The sequence below is a fragment of the Larimichthys crocea genome, chromosome XXII (assembly GCF_000972845.2).
Source record: "Larimichthys crocea isolate SSNF chromosome XXII, L_crocea_2.0, whole genome shotgun sequence".
Lineage (NCBI taxonomy): Eukaryota > Metazoa > Chordata > Actinopteri > Sciaenidae > Larimichthys > Larimichthys crocea.
The window spans coordinates 22,267,114-22,291,421 of record NC_040032.1 but is presented as its reverse complement, the minus strand read 5'-3'; the positions used below and the strand labels follow the sequence as shown (position 1 = coordinate 22,291,421).

Sequence of the window (24,308 nt, the reverse complement as noted above, 5' to 3'; positions counted from 1 at the left end):
CTGAGCTTCAAAGAGGCTCTTCAGAAACCTGTGGGTGACGTCATGGATATGTCATCCATTCCTTATACTGTGTATGATTTCAAAAACTTGAAGTTTTTCTAGAATAAAGTCAGATTTTTACCAGCTGGTTCCCACTGAAGATTCATTTTAAAAACATCTTTGACTGCAGACTTCAATCCTTTTGTGGTCTAAAGTTGGTCAATAATCTATGAAGTAGACATATTTTGTTCACATGAACCTTCTTGCTGTATAAACTATCACGCTTTGGACAATAAGAATGTAGAATACCTCCAGACTTTTGGGTTTGAACGTGTTGATTCCTCTCCGGCTCGTTTAGCTGTTTTTCAGTCAGGGAAGTCAATCAGTCGCCGATAGCGACGTCCGGATGTTTTGTCTTATTCTGTTCAGACCTGAAGGATCAGACTGTAATGTTTTTGTTCCAACCAGCTGCAAGCGTTCTGTGACGTCATGTCCTGTTCTTTTAAAACACGAGCACAAACTCCGATCACGCTGGAATCGTTTTTGTATGGACGTTGAGTCGCTCTGCAGACCTTCGATCTGGTTTCTGTTCAGTCAGCTGTGACTCGACTCCTCCATCGTCGGCTTGTTGAAGGGAAACACTGCTGTTTGTTTGTTTGTTTGTGTGTTCTCATCTTGATTCATAAAAATATATATATGAAAAAAGTTTATTTTAAGTTTGCATTGTGCCTTCGACACCTCACTGTTGCCAACAGCATAATTTAAAAGCCGGACCCTTTTTTAGTATTATAATTATTATTTTTATTGTGGCTAAAACAGAATTTAAGATGCAAGATGACTTTTTTTGTTCCTTTTGTGACTTGAAGGAACCTCCTGTAAGTCGACAAGAAAGGGGAATAATGCCAAATATGACGTCCAGTGTTATGTTCATAGTCAGATGAAGTCAGTTTAAAAACTATTAAAATAAAAATAAAACCTGCAGTTTCACAGTTAACAGTCTGAATTTAAATCTAAATATTTAAAGATTATTTTGTCCTAATTAATATTTTTTCCCCTCCTCAAATTCATCCTTAACTCTGTGTTAGCACTGTTTTTTTCCATCCTGAATCATGCCTATCAGGCAGAGAAGTTTTCATAAGCATGAAATTGGGGAAAATGTGACTAACCATCTCCATGACAAGTGAAGAAGTCCATGAAGTGTCTGAAGGAACAAATCAACCTTTTTTTTTTTTTTTGTCCAATTTGTCTTGTAAAATTACAACTAAACTGTCGTAATAAAACCTTTGCTTGTAAAAATGTGAATTTTTGAAAATTTTTATCTATTATTCACGTTTTGCCTCAAATTATTGTACCTTATTATGTGTACCTTAAATATATTAGCGTTGCTGCTTTTTATCAAACACTTCAGACGTTTCATCCTGATAGTTTAACTCGGATACGTCGGCTGTAATCTTCTGGTTTTATCTTTTAAGATGGTAAAAGTGCCATAAAAAAAACAGAGATGGTTCAAATGAAGCAAACAGCAGCAGTGTTTCCCTCCTCTTTTCCTCAGACATCTTACAAACCATTCAAACTCAGACGTGATGAAGGACTTCAGCAGCTCGTTTCTTAAAAAACAACGAAGAAAAAAAAACAAAGCAAAAAAAAAAAACAGGCGGCTCAAAGTTTCGGGGCTTTTAAACATTCGTTTAGTCGCCGTCTAATTTGTCTCTTGATGAGTTTTGTGTTTTAATCCCACCCCCTCCAAAATAAAAGCTGCACAGATCAACATTTCACATGACACAAGAAGAGCACTGCACTTTCATTGGACAAAACAAACCCACAGAACTGCAGACGTTTGGTTGTTTTTGGCTTATTTCAGGAGAAGATGAAGAAGAATGTTGATCTTTTTTTGTTGTTGTTTTGACGCTTGGCCATTTTTTCAAAAGTTTTTTTTGTTTTTTAATCTCAAAAAACTGGCAAACGTCCCTCCCTTCCTCCTTCACTCACTCAGTCATCGAAGCTGCGACAGTCACCAAGAAGAGAAAAAGAAGAAGAGAAAGAAACGGAGCATGTTTTTATTTTTTTGGTTTTATTTTATTTTTTATTTTATTTTTTAAAGCAGTGCTGTGAATCGTACGAGCTGTGATTCTGTCCTTATTTTGTCGTGCATATGTGGGGTAACTTTGCTAAGTGTGAAAATATTTTGACAAGTGCCACGCCCCGGCCTGTGCGATGCTTACCATAATGTCTATAAAAACAGGAAGTGATTTCTGCTGGTGGGACGAACACCAGAAAAGATAGAATTATGATTATTATGCTTCTGATTATTATTATTATTATTATTATTATTATTATTATTATTATTATTGTGACTATTATTATTATTACTTCTACTGTATCATCATTGCGACCATGATTATTCTCATAATCATTTAAGAGTCTATTGTTTTGCCATGTATTTTTTATTTTGAGATTTTTATTTTAGTTTTCTTTTTATTATTAAAGGCAAAATGAACTAACAGATTCCTGCTGCTGTCTGGTGATTAATTTCACGATATGTTACAATGTTTTTGTTTCTGTAATCTGAAATGTTTAACTGAAGTCGGAGCTAAAATATTTAACAATCAGATTTGGTTTTAGACGTTCAGGGTCCCACCACGGTTTACATTTCTAATTTCCAGACTTGTCTGTAGATTTTTTTTCAGATCATATTTGACATCTGAGTGCACATAAGTATTTGTTTATTATGTAAATAAATTGTTTTAAAATGTTACATTCTGACTATGTATGATATAACTTACATTACATATAAACAAAACTCAAAGTTAGACAACATGTCTGATCAAAGAGGAAACTTGCCAGTGCCTGTATGAAAATGATTCCTCAAATATGTAAAAGCAAAATAATATTATTGTTGCCAACATTTGTTTTAGTCTCTTTTATAAATAGGAACCAAAAATGAGTTGGAAAGAAGTTAAATTTTTTAATTTTTATGGCAACATACATGTTGTAATAGTCAGAGCTTCTGTCTTAAACCTGCATTGTTGTTCTCACTTAAATTTATTCCCTCGATAAATAGTTTCCTCATGGGTTTATGGTCTCAATCTCTAGTTTCAAGTCTTCCACACAGACACAGCATGATGTTCACTTTGTAAATCAGTAAAATAGGCGATAGGTTCGTTATTTCACTCCTCTAATGTTTTCACATTTTAGTTACAGTTTAGCTGGAATACGAGAACATTTGTGACCAGACAGGCCAAAAGTCAAAACCAACTCGCAGTACATCAACGAGCAGCTCTATACAGAAGTACATCTGGCAGATTAATTTAGTCATAATTATTGCAGCTCTTTCTCTCTCTCTCTCTCCTCGTCTCTATATATAATATTATTATATTATACAATAGCTAATTCCAATCAAGTAATTTGATTGGATAAGAGTTGGCATGACTTCAACTATGGTCAGAAGAGGACGAAGGGAAGGAAATACGCCTGCAAACCTCCATGTGTGCTCAAATTAATCTAATCTAATAGGCACTGTTTCAGTCCTTAAACAGTGTTACAGTGATTTGACACCCTATGAGGAGAGTAGCATTAAGTTAGTGGACTTTATATCAAACACTGTAGAGGAGATAGATCAAGTTAAGCCAGGCACCATATGTAGACAAAGACATCGGCCATGCATTTGTATTTTTAGCTTTTTGATGGGATATCATTTGTTTTTTTAAAGATTACTTTATATTTTCATGTTGAAAAATAATTAACTTTAATAATCAGACACTGAATGTGTCTCCAGTAAAGCACATTTTCCTGATTATACTTAATACTTTTAGAGCTAGACAGGACATAACAAAGAAAATTAGGTGTTTATATAGCCATGTTTCACTCATTAGTCCTTTAAATAGTTTGATAACAGAAGAAAAACACAGCTCATGTTTTATTTTGAAAACAGTTTATTGTGAATCAGTGGGACATCAGAGCACGTTCTACTTCCTGTCAGCAGACTGGCTGAACTGGTCGACTGCAGGTGAAGAAGGAGGGTGAGTGTCGTCTACTTCTCTGGTTAAACAAACATTCTAGAAAACAGTATGAGTTCGTAACAAGACCACGACCTGGACCAGGCCCCGGTGTCGGGTTTATATTAAAAAGACCGTCGTCATAAAGCATCGTAGTCGTCTTCGTCTTCGTGCTTCCTCTTCAGCGAGTCTCCGCCAGTGTTCTGCGACACCATGTTGGTAGTGATGAGGATGTTCTTGGAGCCGATAAGAGACGGGTTGATGAGGACATTGGAGACGGCAGGCGTGGACGGTGTGGCTGTCAGGACGAAAAAGGTAACGAGGGTTAGGCCAGAAGCAGATCATGATGGTCCAACAACACTGTCCAGATCCTGAACAAAAGTCTTGGCTAACTTTTACTTAACTTTATAGAGACAGCAGTAACACACAGTCAATTTCTGTGTGTATTAATACACAACTTAAGTACAGATACTATATTTTAGATTACAACATTATGCTAGAAGTCACTGCTGTAGGTAGAGCTGCTACTAGAGTTACTACGCTACCAAGAACGCAGTACTTCTTCTTTACTGATGTTGAACGCACTCTAGTGGTCAGAATGTGTGATGCAGGTAAAGTATTAAATATTAATTAATAGATCAATTTAAAGCATTATAAATTCAAACATGATCTAATATTAAAAATGTGAATGCTACTACAGAGATATGATTATTTAAAATTCTATTTATCTGCTGTTTTAATGGTTTGTGTTGACTTGTTTAAATAAATACTTTCTTCAACAGGAAGGACCTGCAGTAAATATTTATAATTTCATGTTCAAAAACAGTTTTAAGCAAAGCCACATAAAAGTATAACAAATAGTTCACTTTGCTCTTTTTATGACTTTAGATGTTTTCGTTTCTGATTTTAGATTTTAGACACGTTGAATGTATTCTGATATTAAACAGGTTTATGGTAACAGGCTCTTACTGGTTTTGGTGGTGGTGGTCTGAGAAGGTGGTGGGATCTGCACAGTGAACCTCTGACCTGTCAGAGACACCGGAGTTCCGACTTTAGTGGTGACGGACTGGACCGACGGAGTTCCTGTGGACAACACAAAACACAACATGAGGCTAAATGCGTGGAGTTGAATATTTCTGCATAATGGGGTTCACAAACAATGTCTAACTAACTAAACTAAGGACCCCGAAAGACCCCTGAATTCCTAAAAAAAAAAAAAAATCTGTTGAGACCGGTACTTTGGAAACTTCGAAGTTTGTCTTGTCTTAATGAAAATAAAGATCAAAACAGCTGCTGATCAAATGTCGGTAATTAACTTGTGTATTCTACCTCTTTCGGTCCTTTTTTTTTTTTAAACCACCTGTTTGTGTGTGTGCCTACATTTCCCAGAATTCATTTGACACATGACCTGAGACTTACCGAGGGTCGGCGTGCTCGGTCTGCTGGAGACGGCGCCGACGCTGAGGCGAGGCACCGTTATCCTGCCAGCGGATGTGGACACCTGAAGAAACAAACACACCTCAGAAAGCTGCTACGAGACTCAAAGGAAACACAGATCGTCATGTCTGAGTTTTACCTTCTTCTGGACCGACTTCAGTCTGTAGTTGGGCGCTGTCAGACAGTAGCGGTCTGGAGGAAGACGGGGTCCTGTGTACGGTTTGATCAGCGGGAGAGGAGTCTGGTTCTTCTGCCTCGCCACCTCCAACAAGAACTGAACACAGAGCAGATTTAAAAACCGATAATCACGTGATCATTAAAACTCATTAAAATCATTAAAAACAGCCACACGAGGACGGTGGTGGCTTACATCTCGTGGCGGCGGAGAGGTGAACGACTGGTCCATGCGACACTGGATGGCGAGTTTGATGTCGTCAGCGTCCACCGTGGACTTCTTGGCGTGTGTGGCGTAGATTTTGGCATCCTCAATGATAGTCGTCACATATCCTGTGAAAGGAAACAGCCGAGTTATTTGATGTTTTGTTCATACACACAGATTATTAGATTTTATTTCATGATTGGCGAGAAATACGTAACACTTTACGGCCAACTACACACGACATGGCGGTGTTTGTAGCTGAGAATCAAACAAAAGATAGTTCACGTTCAGCTCAAACACAGAGCGTAAAATGTACATCCATCTCTCGATCTTGTTCAGGCCACTATTAAAAACTATGTGGGACCAGTCCAGGTCTAAACCTGAACCTTTAACAACACACGCAAACTGCCTTCAAGCTTCATGTCCATTTCAGGCTCCTGTAGCGCTCATCTGCTCTGAACTCACTGTAGGTGAACTCCAACATCTGGTTGATGACTCGGGGCTCGTACTCTGTGATCCCCATGTCCTTCAGGATCTGGATCATCACCTGCAGCAAAGACAAAAACCTTTAATCAGAAAAATCCATAATGAAAACAGCTGATTAATGTGTCCATCATTAAATCGATCAGTTGGTTTTTAAAAAAAAAATTAAAGGTCCAGTGTGTAGGATTTAGTGGCACCTAGCAGTTGCAGATTGCAACCAAATTGATCCCACGTGTCACCCCTCTCCTTCGAAACATGTTAGAAAAACTCATATAAAAAGCAAGAGTTCAAATCTAGATCAGTGTTTGGTTTGTCCCTTCTGGACTACTGTAGAAAAACGGTGGTCGCTCTCACTGTAGATACAAAGAGCTCATTTTAAGACAACGAAACACTAATGAATACTGTTTTCCATATGTTTAAATCTTAAAATACATTTCTTATTGATCGACTGACTGACAGGAGGAGGTGGCGTCTAAAACCTGGACGTAGTCTCTGTGACGTCCCCTGTCCTTGTTTTTTGAGATGTTTTGTACTTTTTTGTTTCAGACTAAAAATAATAAACAACCTCTATTTCGTATCGACTGTTTTAACGTGTAACAAAGACGTTTTGTTTCATAAATGTGTTATTAATTATAAATTATAGATCAAACTATCAGGATTTTTGAGATTTTTAAGATCCTTGGTTTCTGTACCTTGATCTTTAGTCTTTAATAGATATTAAAGTATGTTAAAAGTAACTCTGTTGCTGTTCTTTCAGTTTAGTTTTATTTAAATTAGATTTTTCAGTTTCTGTTTTGTACTACTTGCATGCTTATATATGTACGAGTGTAAGATACAAGGGTATAGATAGATAGACAGTTTTTTGAAGGCTGAGGCACTTTTTCATTCACCTCCTCGGATTAAAATCAGCTATCATCACTGTTTATTTTTAATTTAATCAATCTTCAGATGAGACGAAAACTCAAGCAGGTAACAAAACTACGCCTAATGATGACTTTCATTATCAAAGGAGAAAATCTGTTTTTCTGCTCATGAGATGTCGATTTTTATGAATAAAACTAAATTTAATATTGTTTTTTTTGTGTTTAATCCATCCAGGTTGTAGTGTGTATTATTTGTCACCCTTCTCATGATTTTAAAAATGTATTTTCCTGTGCAAAACTATCAAACTTACACCTGTTGTTTTTCGTGTTTATTCTGCAGGTTATTGATATTTCTGTCTGTTGTGTTTTGGGTTTTTTTTGCCTTCTCTACTTTTTTTCTAATTCTGTAGTGTATGCTACACTTTCCTCTGCTGCTGTAACGAGTACATTTCCCCGTGTTGGGATGAATAAAGTATATTTAATCTAATTTAAAGAGGAGGTGACACACCTGTGCAGCAACACTGTTTATCTGTGCTGATCTGAGGCACCTGTCTCAATGTTTTCACGGTGTTTCAGTGCCATAGAGTCGGGTGAAGCTCGCCAACATGCCCATTAGTGTCAGCAATAAATAATAAACTCGACAAATATCAGGACACAGTGTGTGAGCAGCTGCTAACAGGCTAACAGGCTAGCCGCTGTCCACTGTGGTGAACGGCGCCAACGTTAGCTCACAGGCTAGCCGCCGTTAGCACCTCCACGTAGAAAATAAAAAAAACAGCACAAACTCGTCGCTTTGTTCGCGTCAACGACGAGATTTAAACATCACACCTCAAACCGCAGCTTCCGCGACACGTTCGCTGTGATAATCGCCGTTTTTCAGAGCGTTACCTGAGCGTCTTTAGGGATGGTTTTCGGAGCAGACATTTTGATTTTTCTGTCCCTCCCTCAGCTGGAGCGTCTTCACACGCCGAGCAGAGGCGGGAACTCTCGCGAGATTACAGACAGACGCGATCGAAACACCCACAATGAAAACAATGGAAGGAGTACTACAGTAACATGAAAGTACTGTAGTACTATCAGCTTCAAGTAGTACACACACTATAAGGTTGTCAGCTTCATGGTGTAAAAGCTCTGTAGTATTGTCTATTATTGTTGTTGTTGATATTATCTATCTATCTATTATTGTCATGTGTTAGTAGTACTGTCAACCACAAGCAGTAAAATAACTGTAATATCGTCAGTTTCAAGTAGTAAAACATACTGTTATCATTACTATATACTGTTACTAACCATAACACTACCTCAGTATTTTTATCCTACTGTATTTTATTGAAATAAAATATACCAGATGGCGACCTAATTCCTCTTTGAGGATTAATAAAGTAATCTATCTATCTATCTATCTATCTATCTATCTATCTATCTATCTATCTATCTATCTATCTATCTATCTATCTATCTCAACCACAAGCAGTAAAATAACTGTAATATTGTCAGTTTCAAGTAGTAAAAGTATTGTAGTATTGTCAGCTTTGTGTAGTAAGTATTGAACATGTTGCTGAAGTAAAATTAGTAACTTTAGAAACACATGCACATATTTTTTCAAGATATGCAGTATATATTGTATATATAAAAGTAAAAGTGTAAATATAAGTTTTATAGAAAAAAGATATAGAACTGCAAATAAAGATAAAACAAACTTAAACTTAAAATCAAAATAAAGCAAACCTATAAAGAGAGAAGACGATGAAGTCTCAGTGGACAACAAACAAGGAAGGGTGTACAATACATGTGTACTTTACATCCGTACATATATAAGCACACAAGTGGTACAAAAAAATATTATTTATTAGATGATACATTTTAGTTTTGGAATATTTAATGACTTTTGTTTAAACTTTATTTTCCGTGCTGTGTGTCTGTGTCACATTTATCACAAAGAGTGTACAATAACCAGCACCAGTAGGTAGACATGCAAACATGATAGTACACTTTGTATCCTCTATCCATCTATTATTGTCATGTGTTAGTAGTATTGTCAACCACAAGCAGTAAAATAACTGTAATATCGTTAGTTTCAAGTAGTAAAAGTACCGTAGTATTGCCAGCTTTGTGTAGTTAAAAAGTAAAAGTACCAGCACCACGCTGTACAATTTTATAGTATATATTATGATACAAGTATTGAACATGTTACTGAAGTAAAATTATAATCAGTAAAATGTATTTAAAGGATTGAATCAGTAAATTGTCCCCTGTGAGCATTAAAAGCACACGGCCTGCAGGGGGCGCTACAGGAAAACATGTTCAACATGTTTCGACTTTTGTACTTCTTGTATTTGTACATGAACAATGAACATTGTAAACAATAATCATTCAGTGCTGGAATAAGATCCTTTATTTAAATAAAAGTACCAATACTACAAGGTCAATAATAATTACTGCATTCAAAATCCCACTAAAAATACACAGGTACTCACTCAGACTTCATGTAGTACTGTAATATTGTCAGCTTCATGTTGTCAAAATACTGTAACGTTGTCATGTAGCTATCACAATTTTCTGAAATTTTCTATTCAAAGATGCTAAATAATGTTGGGTACAAAAATTTGGTTTAATTTTGTTCACATGTTAAAGTCAAAGGTTTTTATAGAGGGAATTTTGAATATCTCTTTTTGTCACTCCATAAATCAGAAAATACTACCATAAACAGCCATTAAAATATTTTCTTAAAAATTTTCTCCACATTTTTATGAATAAGAAATGAGATGAAAACGAATGAAGTGAAAACTGCAAAAACTTGACTTTGTTTGTGGCACATTTCATAAGAACAGATCCAGGAATAGTTAAGAGTGTTTAATACAGATGAATTAATTAAATTAAATGGAAATGAAGAGGTTAATTGTGAGCAGAGCTGATAAGGAAACTTCTCGGAGGTCATAAAAGACGGTTTGTTTCGAGTCGTATCACTGACTCAAGCAAACAAGGCCATTAGAAGAGAAGCCGCTGCCTCATCTCTCCAGATGACTAATGCTTACAAAAGACTTTATTTAAATGTAAATGATAAAACTGTTGACTCACAGCATGTCAAACAGCAGCCGCTGTGTTCTAACATGTGAAGGTGGAGAACATGAAGAACGTCTGTGTAATGCTACGTGTGCAGGTACAGGTGTAAAAGATTCAGTTTTCTCTGGAGACACTTGATGCTCTTCCATCCATCCAAACTGATGCTCCTGTTCTACCATAAAATAACAGATTTTAAATCATGCTCATGCTACACTGACTTGTAATCACACTGCAAAGAGAGAAAACAAACTTGTTTTTACAGTAAAAAGTTGTGGTTGCCAGAATGTCACCTTAAAATACTGGTAATACTATTTCAAGTTTAAGGTTGGCGTTTTATTCCATATTTAAAAAAAATGTCTCTAGATTTTACAGTGAAAAAACCATTACAATAAAAGACTGTAAAGTATGGCATTACAGTGTTTTACTGTACCATCTCTAATAAGAAATACAACTTTAGTCTGTATAAATTCTCTTAACATGGTTTGTTAATATGACACACGGTTTACTGTACAGGGTAAAACACACTCATACTTCATGGCATATTTTACTGTCAATTAGCGGTTTTTCACTGTAAAATCTACAGACATGTTTTATAGTGCATGTGAATGTGTGAATGTCACACTGTGGGCTACGTAATGCTTTACACACACCACCAATTATTTCAGATTTTATGGAGAAAATGTTTTCTGGTTTTCCCGCTGAGGTCCTCTGACTGCTCTGCCTCAACTCTCTATGATTTTCAGAGTTTCCTCGTGGACACTAAAGACAGGAATTCGGCACTGTGGTGAAAATACAACTCTACCTGTTGTGTTCTGGCTTTGTTTATTTCATGTACCCAGCTTCTAAATCTGAGTCTGACTCAAAATAGCGACACAAAGAAGTTTAAGTTGGTTTGTCTGCAATGGTTTGAGAGAGAGAAAGAGACAGACCATTGGTCGACGGACACAGTGAATGAGAGAGAGCGAGCACATACATCAATAAAGCTGGTTAATCAGAGAAATAAAAAGTTATTGCCCGATTGCTTCACAGCGGTTATGTTCATCGCTGCCAAAAAACCCAGCAACGATTTGCTGCAGCGCCAGATTCAGTGTAAATATGAAACTGCTGCCGTCTGTAGCTGCTGTTAGCTCAGTTTGTTAGCTGGGCTGTGAGCTCAGAGCACCGTGGGAGTGTTTGTGTTTGTACCACAGGAGTTTTAGACCTCCAGGAAGAGGAGGTGTTGAGATGCTGATGGGGAGTGACGCCTGAATGGGCGAAATCTGGAAGTGACTTTCAGTCATTCGTGAGAGCTTCATGAAATAAAAGGCTTGAAAAAGTTTGACTTAGCTTCACTTTGCTCTTCGATGTAGACATAAATACGGCTGAAAACAAGGAGGTCGACAGGTAAACATATATATAGTGACACTATTTACATGAAAAACAGACGTAATATTCACAGGATATATATATGATTATAGACCGTGATGCATTGTTGTAGATCAAACTAGCCAACAGTATATAAAGTCATTAAAATGAGCTCAACCTTCAACATCTACAGCAGTGAAATACACACAAATGAAAGCAGCAGGAGCATTAATCCAAAAACATCAGGTAGGATAAAAACACTTACTGCGACATCAATACTAAAATAATACATAGATTATCATAATACGACATGCAGGTATTTTACTGGTGTAGTATTTTCATAGTATGTATTAGTACTTTTACTTTCAGTTCACCTCCAGGTGACCTCCTGCTCCCTGCGTGTGTGTGTGTGTGTGTGTGTGTGCTTTTTGTAATTGATTTGTTTGTTTGTTTGATTTGTTTCTGTCAACAGATTTTTTATTTTTTATTTTTATTTTAGTTTGACATGATGTGTTTGTAAAAAAACAAACAAACCAACAATTTATCAATCAATGTTATGATTGTTTTTATTAAATAACACATTTGTACCAACAACACATTAAAAACAGAAAACAACATATTTCATATAGTAGTAGTATTAATAGTCATGCAGTTATATTATAACAATAATAATCTAATTTTGATGAAGAGGAAGAAGCAGCAGGAAAATGGATGGTTTGCTGTGAATAAAAAATAAAATCATACTATGAATACATAAATATGAACTAATATTAACAGAGCAAAGAGTTATTTTTTGCATTTTATTACTGAATTCTGTTTGCATTTCATGTTTTATTTTAGTTGAATTGATTGATTCCATCTGTATTTAAAAGTTTAACAGTGAAAACAAACAAACAGTGAATTTAATGTCAATAAATTGATCACATGAGAAGAAAGACTTAAAATTTTAACTTTCACCTTGTGTTCAGGTGGATGTTTTGTCCCTCAGCTTGTAAAACTTTATGAAAACACAAAATATATAAAATCAAATCATCAAATTATAAAACAGTTGTGTGATCATGTAAAGTCATTTCAAGTAAAAGCAGCCGTACTACACAGTGACAACACTGTACTTGTCAATGACTTCATTTATTATAACTGATTTATTTAATGAGGGACGATACAGTTATAAACTCTGAGATGTGAAGAAGACCTAAACATGTAAAGTAAAACATTTTCATGTGAAGTGAAAATACATGTTTTATACTTTTTGTTTCAGACTAAAAATAACAAACAACCTCTATTTCCTATTGACTGTTTTAACGTGTAACAAAGAAGTTTTGTTTTATAAATATGTAAATTATAAATTATAAATTATAGATCCAACTATTAGAATTTTTAGAGGGAGTAACTTTAGAAACACAACCATGGACATTCAGGATCCTTGGTTTCTGTACCTTGAAAACTTTTCGAGAGGATTATGGATGTGATCTTTAGTCTTTAATAGATATTAAAGTATGTTAAAAGTTACTCTGTTGCTGTTCTTTCAATGTTGTTTTATTTAGATTAGATTTTTCAGTTTCTGTTTTGTACCACTCGCATGCTTATATATGTACGGGTGTAAGATACACATGTGTTGTATGTCCTTCCTTGTTTGTTGTCCACTGAGACCTCATCATCTTCTCTCTTGTTTGCTTTATTTTGATTTTAAGTTTAAGTTCAGTTTGTTTTATCTTTATTTGTAGTTCTGTATGTCTTATTTCTATAAAACCTCTATTTACATTTTTACTTGTATATATACTATATATACTTGAAAAATATGTCCATGGTTATATGTTTAAAAAGTTACTCCTAAAATTCTAAGTCCATTAAATATTAATAAAATAAAATATATCTAGAAATATAAATAATGATTTAGACATGATATGATAAATTATATTATTATTATTATCATTATTATAATTGTTGTTGTTTTTTGTCAGATTGAAAACATTTTATTACATAAACTTCTTATAAACAAATGTTATATGCAGTATATATTTTTTTCATATGAAAAGTTTTTATTTTATTTTTATGTCTCAAAGTAGTTTTTGGATTAATATTCCTGCTGTATGTTCCATTTAGCATGCTTTCTAACTGTTTTTATACAGTTAACTGATATTTGTGCAAACAAAGACTCTAAAGTACAGATTAAACTTCTTTACTTGAGTATGAAACAAATTATTTAATTTTTGTTTTACCATTTTGGGCTACTGTAGAAAGAGAAGAGGTCCGCTGTAGATATAAAAGACTCATTGTAAGTGGTTCATACAGTACACTAATGAAAACATAGTTATGAATATTATAAATTGGACACACTGAACATTTTTGGTCTTTTTGTGGCTGTTGAGAGATTTTTTAGTCAGTGTTTCCAAAGACGAGCAGTCTTCAAGTCAAGTCTTTTTAAATTCTACATTTTGGTTTTATTCCTTTTCTATAAATGTAGATAAACATGTAGTGGAGGAATGTAGCTACTTTTACTGTACTTCAGTACACATTTGAGGTTCTTTCTACTCTGACAGCTTTACTTACTTTACACATGAACAGTTTATAAAGTCTGATATTTTGATCTAAATTAAAATGAGTACAGCTGATCATCTTTTGATGACCTGAAGTAATTTTTCACGTCAAAAAAGTTGGTGGTTCCAGATTTTCAGCTTTTCCTCTGAATCATTTGAATATATTTACACTTAGTCATTTAGCTGACGCTTTTTACCACTTACAGAGAAGGGAAACAATCAAGGTACTATTTGTAATAATGTTGAGGGTTTGGACTGCTGGTTGTAAAGGTGTCTCTTTTGGATTCTGGTTAATTATGATGACATTTCTCATTTTTCCATGAACTTTTTCAAACCAACCAATCGATTCATGGAGAAAATAATCAGGTGTTTTCCATCAGAGAGTGGTAAAAAAGTGTAGAATCAACAACAATAGTCCCAATTTATTTACCTTAAAATATCATTACTTCATCAGTGCATAGTAAAAAGGATCATTATTACTCCTACATACCACTACTGCAGTATTAGTATTCGTACTGGTCAGGTGTACTGTGTTGCCTTGTATTGAGCTTTATTGTATAGTTTGTTTGTATTGTTTATTTATATATCATATATATTACATGTATGTTTTCTATGAGAATAAATGACACATTTGATGTGAAGATAAGCGAAGTAAATGAAACAATTAATGAATAAATGAATGGATGAGTGAGTCTGACCTGCCGTCACTCTGACTGACGACATGTTTGCTTTTCTTTCTTCGGCTCGTCACGTCGTTTGTCCGCGTGTCTCCTCTCTTTGATGGCGGCCTTTGAAGTGCAGCAGCGGACTGTCATGCAAATGGGGGCCGGCGGAGAGACACTGCAGGCCGGGAAGGGGATGAGTGGGTGGGGGTCAGCTAGTATTTCTTCTCAGGGTTTAATTCAGTGGATAAAAACATCTGGTGACAGGTGGAGGTGGAGGAGGAGGAAGAGAATTAGAGAGGGAGGAGGGGGAGATAAGAGCAATAAAACAGGTCATGTGACTGCAGCAGTTTTTAACTGGCAGCTGATGGAGAAACCACAGAGAGAGAAAGAGTGAGAGAGAGAGAGAGAGAGAGAGAGAGAGAGGGGGAGAGGGAACAGGTGGAGGTGTGGACAGGTAGAGAGCGTGCACACACTCTGAAGCTCACTTTACCTGTAGACCAGGTGAGAGGCAGAGAGGGGGGACAGAGAGGCAGGCTGGATCCGCCGTATGCTGAGGGAGTCCCCTCACCTGGAAAGATGTACGTAAGCTACCTGCAGCTGGATAAGGACCCAACAATGTACCCTCACCAGAACCCGGTGACCCGCCACCCGGGCCTCAGCCTCAGTCCGCAGAACTTCGCGGTCCCTGCCCCGCCGCAGTACTCAGACTTCGCCGGCTACCACCACCATCATCACGGCATCAATAACGACCTGCACCCGTCTCAGCAGGTCGGCCCGGGCACAGGCGGCTGGAGCCCGGCTTACCCTCCTCCACCCACACGGGATGAGTGGTCATCCCATCACTACGCGGCAGCAGCCGCGGCAGCAGCAGCTGGGGGCCCCCCGGCGTCCACCGTGCCCGGCTCGGTGGGTCCCACCTTGGGGTTCAGCCCACCGGAGTTCGCCGGGCAGCCGCCCGCGATGCTGCCCGCCTCCCTTAACACATCCTCGGGGCAGCTGTCGCCTGGATCCCCGCAGAGGAGGAACCCGTACGAGTGGATAAGACGCAGCTCCGCACCGCCCACCAACCCAAGTAAGACCACCTGACGACCTTTACGACCTGCAGGTCTCAGACCAATAATCAATATTATACTCTTATTGAACAACTGCTGCTCTTTAATTCAGATAATTTAGACGGTTTAATATTTTAATATGACGCAGACAGCGGAGTGATACTCAAATGTGACCGCATGTGATATCAAACACTGAGCCTTCAGGTCAAACCCCTATTATTACTATATATTCTTCATGTCGACACCTCACAATTTAAATATAAATCATAATAAATCAAATGAAAATACAGTTATAATTGTATAAGTTTGATATCAGGCGATAATTTAATTATCAATTAATCGATCATTAATAAATTAGTGAATAAATTGTTCTTATAATAATGAAAACGATAATAAAATAAAATAAAAATAAATAAATTAGTAAATGTGTGTGTATTGACTATTTTATTCCCAATATATATTTATAAAAATATATTAAAACAACCCATTTATATTTATTTCATCAATAATAATAATGATGATGATGATATTATTATTAATAATAATTAATAATGCCCTTTTTTCAAACTTAATTTTCGTTCTGTCACATTTCTGTTTTTCGGAAGTATAATTTAAAATGATTAATATAGTTTTATTAAAAACATTTAATCTATAACTAACTAACTAACTAACTAAATAACTAAATAAATAAAAGTAGAAACCTTTGGCCTCTAAAATATAAAGTGCATGTGATCTTCATGTGAAATCTCTTTTTTCCCACCGTGTCGTCCCGCCGCGGATCAAACGTGTGAAGCCGTTGTCATGTTAATGTTTCCCCTCACTGGATGTGACTCCGGGCGGCGGAGCGTCGCCTTTGTCCTCCGCTTGTTTCAGGGCGGAGAAAACAAGAGTTTACAAGAAAGTTCCCACTTTGAAGTGTGTGTGTGTGTGTGTGTGTGTGTGTGTGTGTGTGTGTGAGACGGCTTTCAAATTTCACCTGATTCAGTTACAGGTGGAAGAAGTACTCTGATTTCGATAAAGTACTTCAAGTAGTTTTTGGATTAATATTCCTGCTGCATGTTCCATTTAGCATGGTTTCTAACTACTTTATATACAGTTAACTACAGATATTTGTGCAAACAAAAACTCTAAAGTACAGATTAAACTTCTTTACTCGAGTAAGTGAGTATGAAACAAATTATTTCATTTTTGTTTTACCATTTTGGGCTACTGTAGAAACATAGAGGAGGGCCGCTGTAGATATAAAAGACTCATTGTAAGGGGATTATACAGTACACTAATGAAAACATAGTTATGAATATTATAAATCGAACGCACTGAACATTTTGGTCTTTTTGTGGCTGTTGAGAGATTTTTTAGTCAGTGTTTCCAAAGACGAGCAGTCTTCAAGTCAAGTCTTTTTAAATTCTACATTTTGGTTTAATTCCTTTTCTATAAATGTAGATAAACATGTAGTGGAGGAATGTAGCTACTTTTACTGTACTTCAGCACACATTTGAGGTTCTTTCTACTCTGTCAGCTTTACTTACTTTACACATGAACAGTTTATAAAGTCTGATATTTTGATCTAAATTAAAGAACAGTTTAAATGAGTACAGCTGAAGCCATTAGTCCATTTATCAATTAATGTATTGACAGAAAATCAATGATCAACTCTTTTGATGACCTGAAGTCATTTTTTCATGTTTTTTTCGTGGTTCCAGATTTTCAGCTTTTCCTTTAAATCATTTGAATATATTTACATTTAGTCATTTAGCTGACGCTTTTTTAACAACTACCAGAGAAGGGAAACAATCAAGGTACTATTTGTAATAATATTGAGGGTTTGGACTGTTGGTTGGACAAAACAAGCGTTGTAAAGGTGTCTCTTTTGGATTCTGGTTAATTATGATGGCATTTCTCATTTTTCCATGAACTTTTTCAAACCAATCAATCGATTCATGGAGAAAATAATCAAGTGTTCTCCATCACAGAGTGGTAAAAAAGTGTAGAATCAACAACAATATCACTCTCATGTGAATGTTCAGTCATGTCTGAATGAAGCTGTGAAGAACATAAAAGCCAGACATAAAAAAAAGATGACAATCAAACGGGTGGATGAAGTCGGCAGTCTTTAAAAATCACATCAACGAGTGATAGGAAGGGAGATTTGGTTTACTTAGCTTGCTTAGCAAAAAGACTGGAGGCAGGGAGAAACTGCTAGCCTGTCCAAATTAAACAAATAATAATGATAATATCAGTAGTAATGATTAGTAGTAATATTTCTTTAAGGCATCACAACGATGAGTTTGTAGTTACTGTACTTCAGTGTGTGTTCTGTGTGCAGAGTAAACATCTCTCTCTCTCTCTTTGACTTACAATCCTTCATTAGCGATGTCCTCTGCTCTTTATCAAACTGTTGGTTTTTACTTTCTGACAAATGAAGCAGAAAGTCGACAGTTCAGACAGATGTTCGCCCCCAAACTAAAATGTTTGAGTTGTAATTCGCCCTGGTGACCGATTAGAGGACAGACGGTATGTGTGTTTAACAAAGAGAGACTTATTTAACTGTTGTGTGTTTAGTGTTAATATTGAATCACAGCGTGTTAAAGAGACCTGAAGGCTTTTTAATGAATCTGAACACAACCAAGTGTTGGTCAGTGTTTCTGCTGTTTTTATTGTTAATTAAGAAGTTTATCGTATCTTCATTGGGTATTTCTTTAGGTTTCTGTTTCATGCTGCTCTTTGTTGGGGGGCTGGGGCTTTTTATGCCTTTATTTGACACTTCAGATAGACAGGAAAGAGGCTGAGACAGAGGGGATGGCATGCAGCAAAGGGCTCCAGATTGGAATCGAGTCGGCTGCTGTGGAAAGAACTTAAACCTTAGTACACAAGGTGCACGCTCCACCAGGGGAGCTACCATAATGTATGATGTTTGTTTGTTTTTTGTTTTTTTTACTTTATTTTTGGTTGATTGGGTGGTTGTATGGTAAAATGGTTGGTTGAGTGATTGGTTGGTTGGTTAGTTGGGTGATTGGCTGGATGATTGGTTAAATGGTTGGTTGGTTGGTTGGTTGGTTGGTTGGGTGATTGGTTGAATGGTTGGTTGGTTGGGTGATTGGTTGGATGATTGGTTGAATGGTTGGTTGGTTGGTTAGGTGATTGGCTAAAAGGTTGGTTGGTTGGTTGGTTGGTTGGTTGGTTGGTTGGTTGGTTGAATGGTTGGTTGGTTGGTTGGGTGATTGGTTGGATGATTGGTTGAATGGTTGGTTGGTTGGTTGGTTAGTTGGGTGATTGGTTGGATGATTGGTTAAATGGTTGGTTGGTTGGATGATTGATTGAATGGTTGGTTAGTTGGATGATTGGTTAAATGGTTGGTTGGTTGGTTGGATGATTTGTTGAATGGTTGATTGGTTGAATGGTTGGTTGGTTGGTTGGATGATTTGTTGAATGGTTGATTGGTTGGATGATTGGTTGAATGGTTGGTTGATTGATGGGATGATTGGTTCAAAAGTTTGGTTTGGTTGGCACAGGTGGTGAAAAATAGTCAGAATTACACTTTGTGGTGTTTCTTCCTTGTTTCTTCTGTTCTGATGTGTTTCAAACACGCTATAAAACCAGACTCCCAGTCTATATGCAGCTCTGTGATGCACAGTGCTAAATGCTAACAGTTCTCTCTCTATATATATAGTTATAGAGCTTGTATGTTAAATTAACTTTACATATTGATCAGTTGGTCAGTGATGCAGTTTTAACAGATGTTGAGGTTCAACAGTAACTTGTGAACACTGAACAGTCCATGAACGAACAGATAGGGTTCAGTTTATGCAAATCCAGTGGAGGCAGGTTGTCTATTTGAATACAGGAGTCATGGTGAGAACACACAGACACATCAGTCTGTCCACATTTCTTTTATGTGACCAGTTTATAGCACATAATATAAAATACTACCACTCTATACGCTTCATTCACCTTTTACATACTAACAGTTGGTGTGATTTTGTGCCGTTGAAGTAGACTCATTCATCATGTTGAAGTCACAGTGAGTTTTAAAATAATTTTAGAGGTTGCTATAATTACAAACTGTGACTCTAATATTGTGTTAATAATCGAAACTGAAGCCCAATCAGAATAAAAAATGTTTCATGTAATCGGAAAAGACTGGCCTGATATGGCCCGATGAGGGGGGTGGTTCTGTTCAAAAGGAAACTATTAGCACCTAATAACCATGAACTATATTCTTTCTGCCTGACCTTAATAATTATGAGGTTATAAAATAACAGGAGGGAACATCACAGATCCTTCCTTTTTCTACCTTCCACAATAAAAGCCTGCAACATATACACTGTATCATCAGAGGGAACTCAGAGTATTTAATTAAAAGTAAACTAAATAAACAACCAACAGTAACATTAAGAGACAAATGAAGCAAAACCACTTCTTCTTCCTCCTCCTCTTCTTCTTCTGTTGTATTTCTGGCAGATTAGACACTTCACAGCTGGAGGAACCACTTTGCATATATCAAAAAATGTTATATCAGAAATGTTTTGGTTTACGGGATCACTTTATTTAGCATTAAAAGTTAATTTGGGATCTATAATCAGAATAACTTCAATAGGGTTGAAGAAATATGGTGAGTTTAGAGGAACAGATAAATATTACCTGCATAATAATGCAAAATCTGTAGGCGAGGGGCCATTATTTGATTGTTCTGGTTGTAGTACTGACCAATCATATTTGAGCAGGTTTTGGTTCCAACAGTCCATATGGAGAGCAAAAGGCGAACGCTTTGGCTGAAATGCACCAGCAGCTATCGTCAATTCAGTTTTTTTTAAAGTTATCTTCAGTCGTGCAGAAATCTGTTTATACAGATTAGCAAAAATGTCTCTTTTTCATCTTAGCCAGGGTATCTGTTTTCCAGATATCCATTGGCTACGAGAAAAAACAAGAAACGCCGTTTCCCCCAGAGGCTAAATCGTAACAATAGCCGATGAGCTCTGAGATCGTGAGGAATGTGTTTTTTTGTAGGGAACCACTAATGTGTACCTTAGAATTCAGATTTCCTTCATTTTCATCGTCTTCAAGCACAATGTTATATACTCTAATGACATCACTGTAAACTGTTATATTTCTGTGTTTTATAGATGGAAAAACGCGGACTAAAGACAAGTACCGGGTGGTTTACACCGACCACCAGCGGCTGGAGCTGGAGAAAGAGTTTCACTACAGCAAATATATCACCATCAGGAGGAAGGCGGAGCTCGCCACATCGCTTGGCCTGTCAGAGAGACAGGTACACCAACACCAAGATGCTCATACATTGTATATGTAAAATGACTCAAAATCCAGACTTAAATAACTCAACAATTATTGGATGGATTATAGCATTTAGCACAAAGCAATACTAGCATTGACACTGAAACTGGGCTCCTGCTCCTCCAACAAGCCTGTGATTGAAGTGAAATGAACTTTATTTATAGTAAATAGATTAAAACACGTGAATATGTTTTTCCTTAATCCTGCAGATATTCAGATTCATTTGTCTGAATACAAATAAAAACATGGTTTCTTCTCCTCCAGGTGAAGATCTGGTTCCAGAACCGCCGGGCGAAGGAGCGCAAGATCAACAAGAAGAAGCTCCAGCAGCCAGCTTCCTCCACGACCACACCCACCCCTCCCACCAACGGCAACGGCGGAGGAGGTGGTGGTGGCGGACTTCACGGAAACGGTGGGAACAGTGTCGCCATGGTGACAAGCAGCAGCGGCAGCAACGGGCTGGTGTCCCCTTCCTCCCTACCTTTGAACATCAAAGAGGAGTACTGAGAGAAAGAGACATTTTATTGGACGCTGATGTCAGGGATGTGGACTAAAAAACTTTGCATGTCACATCCCGCTCTCTTGTCAAACTTTCTGTCCACCATCTTAAAGCTAAAAAGCTTGTTAAAATTTTGAGAGAATGTGGATGGGTGACGTCACCGTGCAGCGATAGTACATTTGTTGTTCCTCGCTGTGATCAGGAAATTCAGCCTGTTTTGATCACATCTCGAGCTCTCAGGTGAAAATAAAGTTCCCAAAGATCCCAAAATGAGGCACAAGACCATGTTGAATATATCCATTTGATGGAATGATACAGCCATGTCTTGGGTGTGAATCTTACTCTGCAACATATATATATATATATATATATATAGACGTCAGACAGTGTGGAAAATGAAATGTGTTTTTTTAAAAAGCTACTTAAAAAGAGGGATTTTAAGGGTAAATCCAGTTTCCAGATGTCTGCTTTTAGCTTGATGACATAAAAAAAGAAAGAAAGAGAAAAAGAAAAACATATATCCTGCTTCAGTAAGAAAGTTTCCTGTGGAGGACGATAAAATACACAATCATTGCACATGATCCGGATCATACTGTGAGGAGCTGCTGGTTCTGGAAGTGTTTTTCCCCTTCAGATATTTCGTTAAACAATTTTTTTTTTAAATCAAAGTTACTGAACAATAGAAACACTCCTGGACAAATAATGTAGGTTTTTGTTTTTAATTATTTCAACTCATGTTTCGTCAATTGGCAATAGACTACAATACCCATGAGCATCGGCTGCTGAAGAAGAAGCCAGTCAGAGAGAGCAGAAGTGAATTCAGACCTCCTTGAATTTTATTGTGGAACATTTATGGACAGAACATGTTGCCATAGTTACCGAATTCATCCAAATTTGACCCACAGATTGTAAAATCAATACTTAAATCTTCAGATAAATTTTACAATCTGTAGTTTCTTCTTCTCTCTTTGACCCTTAATCAAAGAACCAAAATGGTTTCTTCTTCTTCTTCTTCTGATGATGACTGAACAGGAGAATCGACGCTGTCGAGTGAATCAAACTGTGAACGGGACTTTTACTTTGAGAACCAGGGGCACCAAAAATATCATCTCCCACCTCACAAATGTACAAAAACACATGATCTGGAAGTTGTCAGAGTTTGGTTTCTGTTTCTGACCTCATCCATCTGACTGTTTTTGTCTTTTATAAAGTTTCATTGAGATTCTGAGCTTGTTTCCCCATTTCTGTTTCATTAATCCAAACAAAAACGCCACAGCCTTGCAGGACGTTTATTTGCAATTACTGGAAGAAGTATTGATATCCTTTACTGAAGTACAAACTGGAAAAATACTCCATAGAAGTACAAATTGTTATATTATCATGGTGGATCAATATAACTGATGCATTAACAGTGTTTTAACATTGTAGTTGGTTTAGATGTCGCCAATCTAAAGTTTTATAGGTTGATTAATGTATAGCAGCCCAGCACTTACAAGTGTGTGTAATCTTCATTTGCAAAGCTAATCGAGACTAAAGCTCTCAGATGAATGCAGTGGAGTAAAAAGTAAAATATTTGCCTCTGAAATGTAGTGAAGCACAAGATACAGTCGCAAAAACATGTAATACTCAAGTAAAGTACAGTAACTAACTTGTGTATGTAATAAATATTGTACTTTATTTCTACTACATTTGTCTGACAGCTTTAGTTGCTAGTTACTTTTCAGATTACAGTTGTTCATCTGCTTCCTTTCCAGTAGAAACCAAAATGCTCCTACTTCTTGGTTTCAGTTAGACATCTACAGCAGTAAAACACAACATAGAGATGAATACAACAGGAATATGAATTCAAAAACATCAGACAGAATAGGAAAACACTTCACAGCAACATCAGTACTTTCACTTTTGCTGACGATACTTTTACTTACATTAAAGTTTTGAATACTTCTTCCATCTCTGGGAAACATACCTGGAGTACCTGGCAGGCTCTGTATACAGTAAATGTTTTGTAAATGTTTATGATTTTTATCACGTGTATACTTTCAAATGTAATCTGTACACAAGCTGGTTCAACTTAAAGACTTCACTGAACTTGAGAAAATGAGTGAAATAAAACTTCAGATTCAATCAAGAGATGTTCAGTCATGCTGACACACGTCATGTTCTTGAACCCAGAGCTACTCAGTGATCTTGTTTAATTAATAATTGCACAGGACAAACTGTCATCTTGGTTAACTTTGTTGTTGTTTGTTTTTAATGACTTCATGAACATAAAGACAGACACAGAAAGTTTCTATCATGTTTGTTACGTTCAAACTCTTTCAACTATTATTTCAAGTCAGGTGAGCTCATGTTTCTGAACAAGCAGCAACCCCCATGGCTGTTGAAGCCAAAGGTGAAGCCAAAAACTGCACTTCCTCAAACGTCCACTTAAGACTGGTTCCAGAAGTAAGATAGTCTTCATGTTAAAACCATGGTTTTCTATATCCAGTTTCCCTGTTTATGACAACTGTACTGAGGGTGGATTTCTATATAACTCACCTGCTCAAATTAAATTAAGCCTTAACGTTAGGGTGGCTTCTTTGGTTGACAGGTGGGTTGCGTTACATTTGTCTGGATTCAGTAATCAGGCTTCATTCAGCCCACCTCAGCTCCACCCATGCACGTCTTTGCCTGTTTGTGGATTCAGCAGTTACTGAAGAGGACTGAAAATGAAACCT

The 24,308-nt window shown here is 36.7% G+C and overlaps 2 protein-coding genes across 2 annotated transcripts; one reads left to right on the top strand and one right to left on the bottom strand.

Annotated features, from left to right (window-relative positions):
* Positions 1-3,893: 3,893 nt before the first annotated feature.
* taf9 (TAF9 RNA polymerase II, TATA box binding protein (TBP)-associated factor) lies at positions 3,894-8,148 on the bottom strand. Its single transcript, XM_010748176.3, has 7 exons — positions 8,025-8,148; positions 6,256-6,337; positions 5,782-5,918; positions 5,551-5,685; positions 5,394-5,475; positions 4,944-5,057; positions 3,894-4,272 (listed from the first exon to the last, which is right to left on the bottom strand). The coding sequence occupies exons 1-7, from the start codon at positions 8,058-8,060 to the stop codon at positions 4,115-4,117; spliced, it is 744 nt and encodes a 247-aa protein (XP_010746478.1). The 5' UTR covers positions 8,061-8,148; the 3' UTR covers positions 3,894-4,114.
* A 6,873-nt stretch (positions 8,149-15,021) lies between these two features.
* On the top strand, positions 15,022-21,933 carry cdx1b (caudal type homeobox 1 b). The gene is made up of 3 exons (XM_019276228.2): positions 15,022-15,817; positions 20,921-21,069; positions 21,357-21,933. Exons 1-3 carry the CDS (start codon positions 15,322-15,324, stop codon positions 21,597-21,599), a joined length of 888 nt encoding a protein of 295 aa, XP_019131773.1. The 5' UTR covers positions 15,022-15,321; the 3' UTR covers positions 21,600-21,933.
* Positions 21,934-24,308: the final 2,375 nt, after the last annotated feature.